The sequence below is a fragment of the Leopardus geoffroyi genome, chromosome C2 (assembly GCF_018350155.1).
Source record: "Leopardus geoffroyi isolate Oge1 chromosome C2, O.geoffroyi_Oge1_pat1.0, whole genome shotgun sequence".
In the NCBI taxonomy this organism is placed as follows: Eukaryota; Metazoa; Chordata; class Mammalia; order Carnivora; family Felidae; genus Leopardus; species Leopardus geoffroyi.
Genome location: NC_059333.1, coordinates 87,307,404 through 87,324,649, shown reverse-complemented (window position 1 = coordinate 87,324,649; position 17,246 = coordinate 87,307,404). Strand labels below are relative to the sequence as shown.

At 38.8% G+C, this 17,246-nt stretch overlaps 1 protein-coding gene across 10 annotated transcripts in view; it reads right to left on the bottom strand.

The window, feature by feature from the left end:
- PEX5L (peroxisomal biogenesis factor 5 like) overlaps positions 1 to 17,246 on the bottom strand; it is a 229,421-nt gene that overhangs the window by 54,887 nt on the left and 157,288 nt on the right. For all 10 annotated transcript variants that reach the window (XM_045502883.1, XM_045502886.1, XM_045502880.1 and 7 more), the window contains one exon: positions 13,329 to 13,424. In XM_045502883.1, coding sequence (XP_045358839.1) covers positions 13,329 to 13,424 — 96 coding nt within the window. The remainder of the gene's footprint in view (positions 1 to 13,328; positions 13,425 to 17,246) is intronic.

The following is a 17,246-nucleotide window of genomic DNA, read 5'->3' as shown; positions in this document are numbered from 1 at the left end:
TTTGAAAGCTTCCAGTTATAACATGGTCTCATGTTACAAAAGTAACAACTGAGGCCCAGAGGGAAAGAGACTTTTCCCAGCCTGCCAGGGCAGCTAGGGAAGAGGAGAATTATAACCAAAGTATAACCAACAAACCAAAGTTTGTTGACCCTGATCTGATACAAAAACAAGCAACCTTTTTGTATGTTTATGAAATCAATACATTATCATTATAGATAACTTGAAAAAACATTGAAATTGCCAATGAAAGTCAATAATCTCTCAATTTTACCATCTAGAGATAAATTATTAATCATTGTTGATATCTTTGCATTTCCTTCTGCTATTTTCTCAAGGTCCATATATACTTTTAAACTTTTGTAAAAGTTAGGATTATGTTTCTGAGAATAACAGTAGACTTTCTGGAAAGTCCGGAACTAGAGGTACAGGTTGTTTGGGGATACTGAGCCATATCCCTGCTATTTTTCTCCCCCTCCCTCAGGGGACACATAGCATGAGGCCCCATCTTTCCTGACACTTGCATCTAGCCTGAGGACCAAACGGATTCAGGACAGACCATGTAAGCTCTTCCTGAGTAATGATGCAAAGCCCAAGTGTAAGAAGACTGCCTTGTGTAGGTAGTGTCATCACCAGCTGCACACCTAGGTTAGGGACTCTGGTGCTAGAGGAAGCTAGATTGAGAAACTGTGTCTGCTTTTGCTCATGTGGCCATTTTAGTTCCATTATGCATGGGGTCCTTGCCTGAATAAATCAGGACCTCTACCTAAATTTACAGTGGTGTTTGTGTATTTGTGTGTGTGTGTGTGTGTGTGTGTGTGTGTGCATAAACACACATTGTGTGTGTTCTCAAACATCCCAGACAACCTGAAGCATGATTTGGTGGATCCATAACATCAAACTTATCTAATAAAAAATATAATTCTAATTTTGAAGGCCATACTGTATTATTGCCACCTGGCCAGTTAAAACTAAAACCTAATTTATGATGTGATTTTTTAAATCTGATGCTCACAATCCAATATCTATTTACTATAAGTAGAGAATAAATGCTTTAGTATCCTAAAACAGCTCATTTTGAAAAGGAAGACAATTCGCTGAAGACAAATGAATCTTAAATGATTTAGAAAAGGAAGTGGTTGTGAGAAGTAAGATGATTCATTTTCAGAAATACTAAATAAAAGCTGTGCTATTTAGTTAAAATAGGTTTGCAACCTATTGGAAATATGTATGAAACACAACCACCCTCCCAAAATGGAGTCCCAAACCCTTAGACACTTTACTTCCTGGTTCTTCTTCCCGTCTCCATTCCGTTAGCTTTGCAATGAGCATGCACTAAAGAACAGAAGTCTCTGTGTCACCTCAAGGAATGCATTTTTTGCCTTACATGGGCATAGGCGACTTCTGGGTAAGGCTTTAACCTCTGTAGTACTCAGCCAATGAAGAATCAGGGTAGAGACTTGCATGCTAGGAGATAAATTGCCTGGTGTAACTGTCGGGTGTGTGCTTTGTCCATCAGACACCCACTCTTGCAATGCAAGAATGTTGATTAAAGCCTCACTTCTTTGTGCTCTGAGTCTCTGTGTCCCCCCTTTGGGTGAGTGGGTTTATTTCTCACAGTGGTTAACTTCAAATGTAATTTTCTCAAGCCCCCTTTACTTTGGGGGCTGCATAAATGGTTTCGGTAAACATCCTGTTCCTATCACAGAAACACACCTGAGGTTAACCGGGGGAAACACATTCTGATTGGTTTTACTTATTCTATGAAAATGAAATCTTTTTTCACATTTAGGTTTAATGATAGAGTGATCTACTTATTTCCCTTCTGTCATCGGATCAGGTAGTCAGTCTATATTGTATTATGTTTTCATTTCAGAAACACTTCAGAAACATGGAGAGCTCATCCACTCATCCCTCTACTATGATTACCCAAGTTTTCTGATGTAGTACATAACTGGTGTTTAATAATCATGACATTCTGATTTGAGGGCCTGACTTAAGGTTATTTACTTATCCATTTCTACTCTTTGGATGCAAAGTAACTAAGAATTCCCTGTAAGTCTTTTATTCTCAGATTTCATCATGCAATTCGGCATTTCACAGGAAATCTAATTCATCTGAATAAATTGGATGTGTGGTATTGATAATTTCCAGTTATGTTTTAATACCTTTCTGCCTTTTACTTACTCTCTGTCCTTGCCTCTCGCCTTTCTATTAAAAAAGATGGCTGCCCTTGGCAGGGACTAATGTGTATTTCAAAGAATAACAAATAGTTTTAATATAAATTAAAATAAACATATTAATAAAAGAAATCTGATGTAAGAAAAAAATACACCTCCAAACTAAATTTCAAGTTCAAATAATTTTTAATATTATTTACTATCTGAATTCTGAATTTCCTCCTTCTATCAATACCTCCCAGGCCAGGAAAAAAACTAGCTCCAAGGGAATGTGTAAACATGGGCCCTAGTTCTGCTTGCCAGTAATCAGCAGTGTGTGCTTGGACAAGTCCCTTAGCATCCCTGAATTTCAACCCTTTCTCTGCAGTGATGGAGTGGGCCCTATAAATCCTTGGTATGAGGTACCAACTCTAACATGGCCTGTGACATCTCTTGTAGGACAGTAACCTCTTCCAGAGAAGACTGGGGACCTCTGGGACCATCATTAAGATCTATGAGGCTTAAGTTTATGTGTCAACTTGACCTGGGTGTCAAGGTTAAACATTATTTCTGGGTGTGTCTGTGAGGGCAGTTCTAGATGGCATTAGCATTTGAATTGTCAGACTAAGGCAGATGGCCATCTTTTATGTGGGTGGGCATCATCTAATCTGTTGAGGGTCTGAACAGAACAAAAAGGCAGAGGAAGGGAGAATTCCTCCTCCCTGCTTATCTGAATGAGCTGGAACATTGGTCTTCTGTCCTCAGACCGGGACTTATACCATCAGCTCTTCTGTCCCCTAGGTCTTTGGATTTAGACTGGAGCTACACTACCAGATTTCCTGGGTCTCCAGCTTGCAGACAGTGGATTGTGGGACTTCTCAGCCTCCATAACTGTGTGAGCCAAGTCTTTCTAATACATCACTTTCCCTCTTCTTCTGTCTTTATATAGCCTACTGATTCTGCTTCTTTGGAGAATCCTAATATAAGATCTAAGAAACCGATGATTGATCACTTGGGAAGAAGAGATAGAACTCGTTACCTTCATGGAAAAGGACTGCTTTCTTAATCAATAGGAAATATTTATTTACTGAACATCAATTATGTATCCAGCATTATATGATATATCATATACCTTAGTCAAATGAATAAAGGAAATTCAAGATGACACTTTGCCCACAGAGAGGTTACTGATTCTCCACTGAACTCTCTATGGTTGTGTGTTTGATGCTCTACTTATTAAACCAATGTGCAGCTTAAGTGTCATCAGAAAAGAGATGTCTCTCATCATTTACTGTTTTGATTTTATTTTATAAAAAGCCTTTCAAAGCCAAAATGGGCAGATAGCTCTACTGAATTAAATATAGAACTGAAGACTAGAACTATTTTATTCCTGACTTCCATTATTTGACAGAAATAAGACATTTAACCTATAGATCTTATTTTTATTCCTTTTCAATAAATTGGGAATAATAATATTCAACATTATAGGAAGTTTTATAGAATACTAATGATTGGTTTATATGGGGCAGCATTGTTATTCAAGAGATGGAGTTTGGAATATTCTAGAGAAATAGAATTACATTATTCTTCCTATAGACACAAACTTCCTAGAGAGTTATTTAATAACTGCTCCTAAAAGTAAAAGAAATCCAGAGGAAAGAGAGAGAGAGAGAGAGGGAGGGCGGGAGACAGGCAGAGGGAGAGAAAAAAGATAAAGAGAAGAGGGAGAGGCATTCTAATTTTCCTACAAATATCAGAACTGGAAGGTACCTGTGGCAGAGACTGCTAGCTGTCAGTCAAAATATCCTCTCCTTTCTTCTGTGGTGATAGCACTGTGGTCATTTCCTAGCCTCTCTTATAGTTTGGGGAATGGGTGGTGGTGGTGATGTGATGTGTTTGACTAAGCTCCAGTTAATAGAGTGTGAGTAGATGACATCTGGGCTGGAGCTTTTAGGAAGGTGGGCCTGCCTCCTCCAACGTCTCTTTCCCCTGGTTGGGGGTGGAGCAAGAAAGCACTTGTGACTTGGCTTTGACCGTGCAAGTGAGGATAACACCCTAAGGAACCGGGGTGAATTTTGGCATGGAGCAGATCTGCCTGCTGGTCTGGCACTTTTATTTTTAACAGAAGAAATAAACTATTTTGTTTGAGTAATTGCATTTTGAGGAATATTGTATGGCTGCTAGTGTTACCCTAACTAATACTGGGTCTCACAATCATCAATCCCAGTGTTTCTGAAACTTGAGTCATTTGATCCTAACTACAATTTATCATTTCCATATTCTATCTTATTTACTTAATGTATGTTGTAATTGATACAGTTCTTTTATTTAAATAGGTGAAGTCTACTCTATCCTTGTCTAAATTATGTCCACAAAGTCATCAGTTTGAAGTTCTAGTTATATTTTTCTAATATATGTTAAAATAAATACATAATTATTAAAATGCTCATCCATTTTCCACCTAATCTTATAGACCAACTACATAAAACACAATCTAATTCAAACTTCTCATTTTACTGATGAGAAAGCTGAGGCCCAAATGGTAAGATACTGGCATGGGTAGAACCAGGATCCACGTCTAATTTGAGACTTTTCCTATGTACATTATATGCTATCTCACCTTTTCCAGGTGAGTTTAACATGTGATTCCTATGTACAGAATCTTCCAACAAATGGTTTAAATTACTGCAACTACAGTCTGACCGATCTTTAGAAAATCTCTTTGTAGAGGAAGGGATAAAAATTATTGTCCAAGTTTTTAGTCAACGCACAGGGCACAGAACAGTCTGTAACCGCTCAAGGCTGGCTCAGATGGAGTGTGTATCTTTTCATGTTCACCTTCTTTTGCACCAATTCACTTAGTAAATGTCTGTTGATGAGATCATGTCCAGAATGCAGATCCTATATTTCTCTGATTTGGAGTTAAGCTCTTTTTTGGTCTGGAGCTTATATCCAAGCTACTTTTTGGTCTGAAGCTAGTATACAAATATGATGGTCTAGAAGACCAATCCATGGATAACTGAGGTTTTGTTAGAATGGGTCAAGTTAAAGATTTTATTACTTTAGCATTTACACAGTGGATATCAAGGGACAGTAGAAGAATATGATAACCATCCATAGCACTGACTTTAAAAAAATACAGGCAAACTCTAAATAACCCTCTTCCTTTAAATAGATCATCTGCCCATAAATTTATTTAAGACCATCTTACACCTCTTTATACTTTCATCCATATCACCTATGAGGGTTTATCACAAGTTATTCTGCAATAATTCTTCTCTATGCTTCATATTATTTTGGAAATTTGTTTGTGTACAATGAAAGGAAAATGACTCAATATGAGAAAAAAGGAACTTTTGCCAGCTTCCCAATGCACAGTATCCCAAGTTTGCAGAATACATCTAATTTTTATGTAATCTATCTACAAGTTGACATGGGAAGCATGTTCACTAACATGACATTATAAGCTTTGGGATATCTGTATCCTGGTAGTTAATCCCAAGATTCCTTCAATATTGCCCAAAGAATGTTTTCAGATATTTTCAAAAGATTTTCTCCTTTTTGGATATTGAATCTAAGTCAGAATGATTTAAGTAATGTTTAATCCATTAATCTCTTCTACATTCTTCAAAGAGGTGACACTGTCATAGAAAGCAAAAGGAAATATGAGGGGGTGATAAAGGCAGATAATTGTCATGGTAGGAGTGCACCCAAGTCAGTAGTGTTTTACATAATCTTATATTAATCAAAACAGTTAGAGGATGGTCTCCAATTTCCTTCAATCTTTTACTATTTCTGAGGTTCCTATCCGATCCATGGTAGATATGCACAGAATAACTTCAGGTGAAAACAAAATTTCTATATGGAAAGAACTTTTTAGCTTATGTCACTAGAACTGGATTTAACTGTTGGGTTGTTTTGAATATGGAGAGATAAAGAAGGTCACCCATATTTCTAGAAAAAGGAATTCTTTTACTATCCATGTTCATTAGTGGTAACGCTAATTACCAATTTGCCTGTGATTTCTCATAAAGCTCTGCTAGAAGGAAAGTTAGCCTGATGCCTGAAGAGAAGTTATCTTGAGGGCCATGTCCTTTGTGATAGGACATAGAAATGGAAAAAATGAGACTTGTCATGAAGAGATGTGTAGACACTGTGAAGAAGAAAAGGCAAGACCCTGACCAGATCCATGGTGAAGGGATGAGTATGTCCCTAAGGAATGTGGACTGTCACTAAAAGGTCTTTGTTCATACTCCCTTGGGGATCAGAGAAGATAAATTGAGAACCAGAATAAATGGGAGGGGGTGGTTTGAAAGACTACATTCTAGGGTGAATGAATACCTTCTTTCTATTCTACAAGGGTAATCTTTCCATTTTTGAAGTACTGAAATGGATTGGGAATGGAGATGAGGAAGAGTATGAAATAGAATGGGGCTTGGCGGAGTAGAACAACACAGTAATTATTTGCTTAGTAAATTAACCCAACATGTAGCAACTTAAACAAACATTTACTATGTCAATACGGCTTCTGAGGGAGTCAGGACTTTGGGAGTAGCTTAGCTGGGTGATTCTTACTTGGGGTCTCTCCTGAGGTTGGAATTAGGCTGTTGGCTGGGACTGCAGTCATCTAAAAGCTTAATGGGGTTTGGGGAGATCCACTTCAAAGATGGCTCACACACGTGGCTGTTGAAAGGAGGCATCAGGTCCTCCTTGACTGTTGGTAGAATGCTTTGCTTCTCCACTGCCAAGGGTTCTCATGACATGGCAGCTGGATTTCCTCCAGAGCAAGTGAGCAGAGAGAGAAAGAGAGAGAGAGAGCGAGCGAGAAGGAGGCTATAGTAGCTTGTATGACCTGATCTTCAAAGTCACACACCATGGATTTGACTTTATTCTATTTATGAAAAGTGAATCACTAAGCCCAGCCCACACTCAAGAGAAGGAGAACTAAGCTCCATGTTTTGAAGGGAATGTCAAAGAATTTGTGGACATTTTAAACTACCACATGCAATATCACAAGTGAGTCTCAACAGGAGAATTGGGCCTGAGGAGAAATCAGATTTCTAGAATTTAAAGGTTTTAGTAGACTCAATTAATTAGCCAAGAGGATTTAAAATTACACTTCCTGTTCTTTTTCTTGCTTCTGACCACTATATGCCTTTTGTCTGTGCATCTTCATTTTTCCTTATTCACACATGTCATTATTCTTTTTCAAAATTTGCTCACAAGGATCCCTCCCTCTGGGTAAAATCAGAGCTGTGAAAACATTGATTAAAACGTGTACAATAAGCATTATGATAGTATTGGGACCAAGTGAAATGTGACTTTGATTCCAGGGATACAAAGTTCATCTTCTGTTAGTAGGTTTGTGACATTTCTTAAGCACCCACTAATGAAGAGATGCTTGGATGAAATACATGCATTTGAGGAATCAATTGCTAATTTGTTCCTTTATGCATCCAGCAAAAATTTGTAGGGCCTTGCTCTGCACCAGACTGTCTGAAAGGTGCTGAGGGCATAAAGAAGGATGCAACATGGTCCTGCCTGGAAGAAGTCAAAGCCTAGTGTGGAGGTGGCCATGTAAACCCATAGTAGCAACATCATGTGATAAGCTATACTTGAGTGATCCCCTGAGCTGTGTGCATATATCTGTGATTCTTCCAGCTTTTTAAGGGCGGAGGCTGTCTTATTCAATTTTGTATTCTTAGCACCCAGCATAGTGCCTGGCCTATAGAAGGAGCTTAATTTGTTACTAAGAACGAATTTGTTACTAAATCCAATTAATTTGAAGGCTGGGGCACCTAGAGAGACTAACCAGCGAAATACAATACTACCAGATGCTGGCTCTTTCCTTCCCTGCTAAATAGGGATAAAGGATATACTTTTCATGTGTGGTTGCAAGTGTGCTGACTGCCCACGTGACTTCTCTCTCCTCCACAGATGCAACACAGTTCCCGCTAGGGATCTCCATTCCTGGGAGGCAGCTTCAGGCCTCATTGAGCTCCCAGGGCTCCTTCCCTGCTTCTCACTTCTGAGACTCCTTGTGCATCCTTCCTAGAGACCCATTGTAGCTGACAGTGCATTAGCTAGATACTGGCTAGAAAGAAAATCCAAGAGGAAAGTAAGTTACTTTCCCTTCTTGTTCAGGGAAGATTTTTCTTTTAAAGTCTAGAATATGAATATTTGGTTCTATGTCCTAAAATTACAATACTCTTGAACAGAGATGAAGTTTTAGTGATTTTTCAATAAAATGGAAGATATAGAGGCAAAAGCATCCTCCCCCTCCACTGTACAGAGCCTTACTTGATTTAACAGTTCAGCTTGAGCCTAAGCAATGTCAGCCTTTGCACATAAACAGATTCCCAGCTCATTTAAGATATGCAATAAATGTGCATGTGGCATTAGATGTCTTTTCTCTAGTAGAAGAGACTATTTTTGAGCATTTTAGCTCAAAAATTATTTGATTTGTACATTGTCATGTATTATGCTGTGGAAGTAAAAACCAGTTCGTACCATGTAAAATATAAAACATGCCTAATATTACTCATGGCAAGGACTGGTCAGTGCTACCTGCATTGTTACAAATGTGTCTCACTGACTGATGTTGAGATGAGGACAACCACACAAGACACTTCAGCATAGCCTTGGCTGTAATCTATATGCCATAGACAGAATTGTTTGTCTCCAATCAGCAATGAAAATGTAAATACTAAATTATATTAGGAGGTGATATGGTACTTTACATGCAACAACAGAGAGAAGGAAGTGCTGACCACATTAGGTGATTAACAATCAGCCAGCCATCCGTTAATTCAACAAGTATTTACTGAATACCTACTAGGTACCAGATATTGTTCTAGACATCAGGGTAGAGTGGTAAATAAGAGACAAGTTCCCCTTTCTCACGGAGGTTACATTTTAAAGTAAAAAGACAGACAACAAACTGACAGAAACAAACAAGAAAAGACCCAGTGATAAATATAAGGATGAAAAACAAAACTCTAGGCTCTGTGATAGCAACTGGGTGGTCAGGTTCAGCTTTTCTGAGGCATTGGCACTCAAGCTAAAATCTGGATGACAAGAAGAAAACTGCCACATGAAGATCTGGGGGGAGCGGGTCCCCACAGAAGACAGAGCAGGGCAATGAGGTTGTCGTGTGAGAGGAACAGAGGGAAGCCCCTGAGGCTCATCAGGGGACTGAGGAGCAGAAGGAGCTGGAAAGGGCACGGGTATCAGGTCAAGAGGCAGGATGGCGACAGAAAAATAGGGTTTAAAGATGGAATAAAACATGAAATAGAAGGAATATTGGAAACAGATGATATAAAAATATAAGATAGAGACTTGAAAAAATTCAGCTTGCTCCAGGCATGATTTTCCTATGTGTTACTAGTGTGAGAACTGTCTCTAATAAAGCCAATCCACAGCACCTTTCTTTATTTGTTTTGCAATGAAGAACGAGGCACTTTTTGTTCTTTTAAGAATCTCATGCCCCACTACAGTGTCTACAACTTACCAGTTTTCCCTTGATTACCAACATAATACATGTTTATGATGGAACATTTGGAAAATACAGATAAGCTAATGGAAGAAGATCACTCCAAACCCAGCCTGCCAATATAACTGCTGTTAACAGATTCTCTTTATGCTTATAAATTGCAGTAATTCAGAATATGGGCCCTGGATTCTGGGTGAAAACCATGGCTTAGAAACTTGCTAAATGAGTGTTACTCATTTTTCAATCGATCGTAATGCTTATAAAATGCTATAGAAATGTCTGAAATCTCTTTTTTTTTTTTTTTCAACGTTTATTTATTTTTGGGACAGAGAGAGACAGAGCATGAATGGGGGAGGGGCAGAGAGAGAGGGAGACACAGAATCGAAACCGGCTCCAGGCTCTGAGCCATCAGCCCAGAGCCTGACGCGGGGCTCGAACTCACAGACCGCGAGATCGTGACCTGGCTGAAGTCGGACGCTTAACCGACTGCGCCACCCAGGCGCCCCTGAAATCTCTTTAAACCTCAGTTTTCTCATCTGCAAAACGGGAATAGTAATGTTACCTTCTTCATAAGACTACTATGAGGATTAAATGAGATCATCCATATAATTATCCTGACTGGCACACCGTATGCACTTTAACATGTTAGGCATTATGCCATTTTCATTTTACAAAGTTGGGATCATATTGTAAAACTGTCAGTAAAATACATTATTATTCCAATCATCACTGGACATTTTTACATGATCTTAAATATTTTCCATAATGTAGTTTTTAATGGTTACACAGCATTTTACTATAGAGATATAATTTAGCTAATTCTCTATTCTGGGACACTTAAGCTGATTCCAAATTTTCACTATTTAAAAAATTATTGTAAAATTTCACGCTTATTTCTCTAGGATAAATTCTGAGTGGCTGGGTCAAAGGCTGGGTCATGTATACTTTGATGCCTTTCATCATATCCTCTCCATGAATTAGATTATACCCTTGGATAAGAATAATGTTAGGAAGTAAATAGTCCACATACATGTGAAGTTTTGTAGGTCTGATTTACCATCAGCTTAGTGAAATACTCCCCTCTATCCCCTGCCTTTTTTCTCCACACCTGTTCATACCTTCTGGTCAGCAACATCTTCCCTCATTCAAGAAAGCTTCTCAGTTCCAGGCTTCCAGATGAGCCAATCTGCTTACAATGTTCTGATTTGCTGGGAATTCTTTACTTACAAATTCATTTCCCTTGAAGCCATAAACTCATAGGATTTTAGTATATTAGAAATCCAAGCCCCTCATCTCACAGATGAGGAAACTAAAGTTGACGGAGCAAGTGATTTGTCCAAGTTGGTCCTCTGGTCCATGCTGTTAGACAGCTAGGCTGGGTTGGCTCATTTCTTTATCTCTAATACCTAGCTCAGAAGTTAGCACATGCAGACAGTCAGTGTTTGGTGAATGAATAACTACTTGAAGTGACTTACAGCCCCCAAGGATTCTAAACTGGAAAGGACCATAGAAGTGTGGAAACTGAAGTCCATATTGGTGGATGAAATGTATGTTGTCATTTAGCTATTAGTGATAAGTTGGAATAACACATCAGTTTCTCAATTCCCAGGAGAGACAAGGAGAACCCAAGAGAAGGCTTTGTGGGGTCAGGTGGACATCATGTAGAGAAGGGATTAAACTAATTCTGCCTTGTTCCAGAGAGCAAAGCCAAGATGAAAGAGAAATGGAAGTTGCTGGTAGGCCAATTTCAGCATAATACATTTGAAGAGCTTTTTAATGGTTAGTACTGTCCAAAATAGAAACAGATTTTCTAGAAAAGAAGTTGCCCCTAATTTGAAGTATTCAAATAGAAACAGGGTATGTTTGAATAAATAATTTGTTAAGTGTGTTTGAAAAGAAACGAATTTTGTTCTATGTGCCTGGTTGGCCTCCCCAACTTAGATAACTACTAAGGCCTCCCCAAAACTAAGGTGAAATGATTTTATGAATATATGTACACATACACACCGATGGATAAATGAGTAATTTTTTCCTTATTGATATGTTATTTTGTAATTAGGTCTTTTGAGTTGAACCCATTGTGTTTCTCATTATAAATGGGACCAGATAAATTCTAATGTCTTTACTGACCCAAGATTCTATGGTTCTAAATCATCTTTTTGGTGATAATTCAGTGTGCTACACATAGTAGGAATTCAAAAGATGAATTTAAATTAGCTCTTAAGTCTGGAAAAATCTACATTTAAGATAAATTGAGTTACAGGCTCCATGAGTTGAACAATTTGATTGCACTCAGCTGGTCTCAGTCAAATATATCAATTGATCACATTCAAGAACACTAATGCATTAACTTTTTTTAAACTAAAAAGGGATAAAATTAAAAGAAGAAATTTGGTGAATTGTATTGTGATGAGATAAAGTTGTTCTTATTGGATTGATGAATGATGATATTAAATTATGGCTAGAATTATTTCCTAGACTATAAAACCTTTCAATATGAAACTGCAAATATGATTTAATTGCACTTCAAGTATGGAGTTACTGAAAGACTGCTCATAGTATAATAATTTCATCCAAATCCCAGTGGTAAGATAGCCACATAAATGAACCATATCACAGGAATACTTTAAATTTTCAAGATTTCAAATCATTGATGGAAATAGAGATCCTAAAATATTCATACTTGGGTTTGGTGAAAAGCTCTACTCTTACATAGCAATCTAGCAAAGCTTTGATGAGTATCATAGATGGTGTCTGTAATGTACTCTTTGTGATTCCAACCAGGGAGGAAATTGATAAAAAGACAGCAAAGGTTGCTTCTTTGGGGGCTTCTCTTCCTTCTTTCCCCTTTTCTTCCTCTTTCTGTTTATGCTTTTCTTATTAGGAGGCTAAAAAAAAGGGGGGGGGGGTGCCTGGGTGGTTCAGTTGGTTAAGCGTCCAACTTTAGCTCAGGTCATGCTGTCACGTTTTCTGAGTCTAAGCCCCGCGTCAGGCTCTGTGCTGACAGCTCAGAGCCTAGACCCTGCTTCAGATTCTGAGTCTTCCTCTCTCTCTGCCCCTCCTCTGCTTGCTCCCTGCCTCAAAAATAAATAAACATTAGAACAATTTTAAAAAAGAAATAAATATTCAAATGAAGCATTTCATTTGATTTATCAACATTGCCATTGTTTTGGACAATCTTAATAGTAAAAATTTATGATTTGAGTCAAGATGGGATATCCACTGGCTAGAATATCTCATAGAATACCTAAGCCTTGCTTTTTACCTCACTCAGTTAGAAAAATGTATATTTCAGGAGGAACATGAATTTCTCTGCCTTTCAGACATTGTGCTGGATGCTAGAGAGACAGAAATATCAAGCATGAAACTTGGCCTCACAGAGGCATAGCAAATTCATTGCATAGGTTCATCATGGAACACAGATGAGGCTCAGAGATCTTTCTGACCCAGGACTTCAGACAGATTGTTAAGCTATCACAGAATTGGCACAGGAATTAGCATTTATTAGTCATCCAAGTCAGAAGTTCTCTGGTAACAGATCTTATTCTAATAATCATTATCATGGTTACTTCGTGTCATTAAAGTAAGACTCATTTCATATGTATCCAGCTGAAGTCTGAGTTTTTGAATTCCACTCCCAGCAACATGAAACAGAAAAAATAATTTAAAAAGAAAGTTACCTCCACTGCTGCTTTTGCCCTTTCAAATTCTTCTTCTAAGGAGTGGTTTCTGGAAAGTAATGCACTTCCCCAGCGCTGTTCTTTGGTCAATCGAGCCTGAAATAAACCAAACGCATGGTGTTATACTACTGGAATTACTGAATACAAAAGTACAAATATTTTTCCTTTTCTCATATTTCCCTAAAGTTTAAGAAGCATCTGCAAAGGATGCTATTTTTGGAGTACTTTGCAAGCATGATGTTACCCAAACTGGGATGGTACCAAAATGTGTATGAGCCTGCATGCATGATTCTTCTAAGAGTGGGTCTTAGCCCTGGTCATGTTAAAACCAAAGCCCAGGCCCAGCCTCCCAAAGATCTTACTTTCATTGGTCATGGTTCTAGGCATTGATATCTTAGTAGCCTTCCAATAGGATTCTAATATGCAGCTAAGATGGAGAATCTCCATTAGAAGCCTAGACCTAAAAACTGATATTCAGGCTTCCAGTTAGTTAGGACTAGCTTCGGGTAAAACTAAGCTGCAGAGATGGAAGGTGCTGCTAGACCTTTTTCCTTACATACACAGCAGGTCCTCATGGTGAATTCTCTTTCCTTTGCCTTACCCCTATTGGCACACATCTGCCTCATGCCCAATATCCTCAGGACATTGCTCTGTTAAGTGGTAGTCACTTAGATAAGATCATGTTTGTTAATGTCAACAAGTTTGTCACAATTAACAGACATTGTGAAAGACATCTTCGCTTAGCTAAATGCAAATATTCAGAAGACCAGCCTCCAGCCCCACAAAGATCTGCTGGAATTTTTAAAATGTTGTTAATTAAAAAAAAATTTTTTTTTTAACGTTGATTTATTTTTGGGACAGAGAGAGACAGAGCATGAACGGGGGAGGGGCAGAGAGAGAGGGAGACACAGAATCGGAAGCAGGCTCCAGGCTCTGAGCCATCAGCCCAGAGCCCGACGCGGGGCTCGAACTCACGGACCGTGAGATCGTGACCTGAGCCGAAGTCGGATGCCCAACCGACTGAGCCACCCAGGCGCCCCTAAATGTTGCTAATTTTTAATTTCACAAAAACTAAATACTTTTTGAAAAAAATTAATGTTTTCAGAATCATGGAAAATAAGAGGTGTACCTCTAGAACTTCTTGTTGGTTGCATATATATTTATGTACCCTAGACAGTAACGTATTACAAAAATTTTGGCGACATCAAGGGTATGCTATTCTGTAGCTTACTTTTCTTCATTCAACAATATATCTTGGAGAGTGTCCATATTTAGTATTTATAGATCCACTCTATTCTTTCCCAGGGATTTCCTAGTAAAGTATATACTGTGGTTTGTTCAGACCTTTCCCCACGAGAACTCAGGGTGTGATTTTTTTCTCCATGTTATTGCTTATTTTCTTGTCTATCTTTCTGCTACACTGTGTGATCCATGAGGGTAGGATTTTGTCTGCGAACTTTTGTTCTCCCCTGTACCCAGCCTAGGGCCTGACAAGTGATGTATACCCTAAAGATGCCTACAGACTGCAGGATGAGGGACTGTCCTGATAAAGCAGCTAGACCTTGGGGAACAGGAAGAGGGATGCTTGTGGAATGAAGCTCTCTACACCCTTTTATTGCCTTTTACCCAGGTGTTTGATTACTCTTCTTTAGAGATGCTCAACCTTGGCTTCTATAGGGGTTACTTGAACAGGCCTGGGCCCCACCCTAGACCAGTTAAAGAATTTCTGGGGGTAGGGTCTGGGCACTAAATGTTTAAAAGCTCTTTTGGTGATTTTGAAAAGCCGTCATGTATGAAAACCATTGTTCCACAGCAAAACGTTGCCCTTCACTGAGCACTTACCATCTATATAGCTCAGCTGCTTTTCATTTTTTTCTCCATCATTGCTGGTTCTCAAGAGGACCCCTACCCCCTTATTATCACACAGTTGTAATACCAGAGCTTACTACATGCCAGATGCTGCCTCAAGTCCTTTAGATACTATAACTCACTTTGTCTTTTCAATAAAAGTAGGTATTATCACCAACTCCATGAAATTGAAGCACAGAAAGTGAATTAACTTGCCCAACATCACACAGCTAGTAAGTGGTAGGGCTGATGCTCTGAGCCATGTTCATAACTACTGCACTATACTGCCTCTCACAGGAGGCTGTGCTCAAGTGGCCATTTTGGAAAGATGCAAAATACAGAAAACTCTCTCAGAGGTTCATGCACGGTTGAGGGAATCAACCAAGAAGTCCTCAAGAATATAGTGGGCTGAAAACAATAATGATGTAATTGTTATGCACAAGTAAATTGTTATGCATAAATAACAGTCTTAGACTGTTTCGCACTAATGAACAAGGAAGGTTAATTTATTGGAACCTTAATTCATGTTTTCTCCTCGATATATTCACTGCTGTGTCCCTGGTATCTCCTACAAACTGCAGCTGCTCCATAAGCAGTCAGTAAATACTTGTTGAAGATATGCTGTTGGAGAATATGTGAATGAATTACTTAAAGGTATTTCTCTTCCCTACTCCCAGAACACTATGTGTTCTCAGTCAAGGTTTCTTGGTAAATCCAAGAGGCTAAGGGGAACTTGTAGGAAATTGAGAGGGGACTTATTTTTTGGTTCTGTGCCTGGAGTGGCAGAGGTCTGTGTTAGCAAGGCCCTGTGCCCTGATTCTGGGGAAGGGGAATGACTGCAGGGTGCCTTAGCGGAACACCTAGTAAAGAGCTAGGCCTGTTAGCAACACAGAGGTAAGGCCTCTGGAATAGTGTGTGTGGTCAGAAGAGGGAGGGCGATGAGGACACATCCAAGTCTGCATGGGCATCAGTGCCTCATTCTCAGGTGGGCCAGGCTCAATGACCACCGTGAACAAGCACCTTCTCTTGTTCTCTGGGCCTTGTGAAAGCTACTACTTTCTCTCAACCCAGATAATTGAGGCGGGGCTGGGGGGAGAGAGCTCCAAAAACATAAGTGGGATTGACTACCACAGGTTCCAGAGATTAGGATGTAGACACAGATCTTTTGGGGACGGCTGTTCATCCCGCTACCACCCTTATCTGACACTCTTGGGTCACAATACATTTCGGTCACTTTACAAATATAAAGGTGCAGATGGTTTGCAAATTTTTAAAATTGGTAAGTCGTTAGGATGGTATAGCCTGGTAACAAAGTTAACACCAAAGATGATATGATCTTATTGTCTTGTAGAAAGTTAACCAATCTTGTATCAAACTTGGAAATCTTTTTCTGGCATTTCTTTCCCAACCATCTCTGTTCCTTTACTTTGGAACTAACTCTTTTGTCTTCCTGCTGGTTCCCTCATTAATGAAATAAATAAATAAATTTTAAAAATGTGGACACATGGTGAGAAATAAGCTGTGTATTTATACAATAATGTCATAAATGACCCATGAATGGCATGAGAAGAAAGAGAAAGCACTAATATTTTTGTCCCAAGGCATCTCCTTTTATTAGAGACACTTTTTACCAGTGAAATATGATCTGTCTTGCCTGTGAAGCCTGACCTAACAGAACTCCATTACTGTCACTGGCTTCCCTTCATCAATGTTTCACGACCCAAGTGGATTATGAATCACAGGACACAAAGGGCACCATATATCAGGAAGAAGAGGCAAAATCTCTCTCTCAGGATTCTAGACTTAAAGTTCATATTCTCTTTGCCGCTTAGAACAGCAAGTGTAAACAGAATCCTACTGTGCAAATGAAATTTTATTTCAGTAGTACAGTTACTATTTAGGTAAGTGCTATTTTCCACCTAGTTAGAAAGGCCTTAAGTCATTACTAAGACAAGTTATTGTCTACCTCACATTTTAAAGCCATTTATTTTGTCCAAGGAAGCTAAGCTAAATGTTATAAAATATAGAAAAACACTGCAAACAAAGGCAGTTTTCAAGCCAAGAGTAATA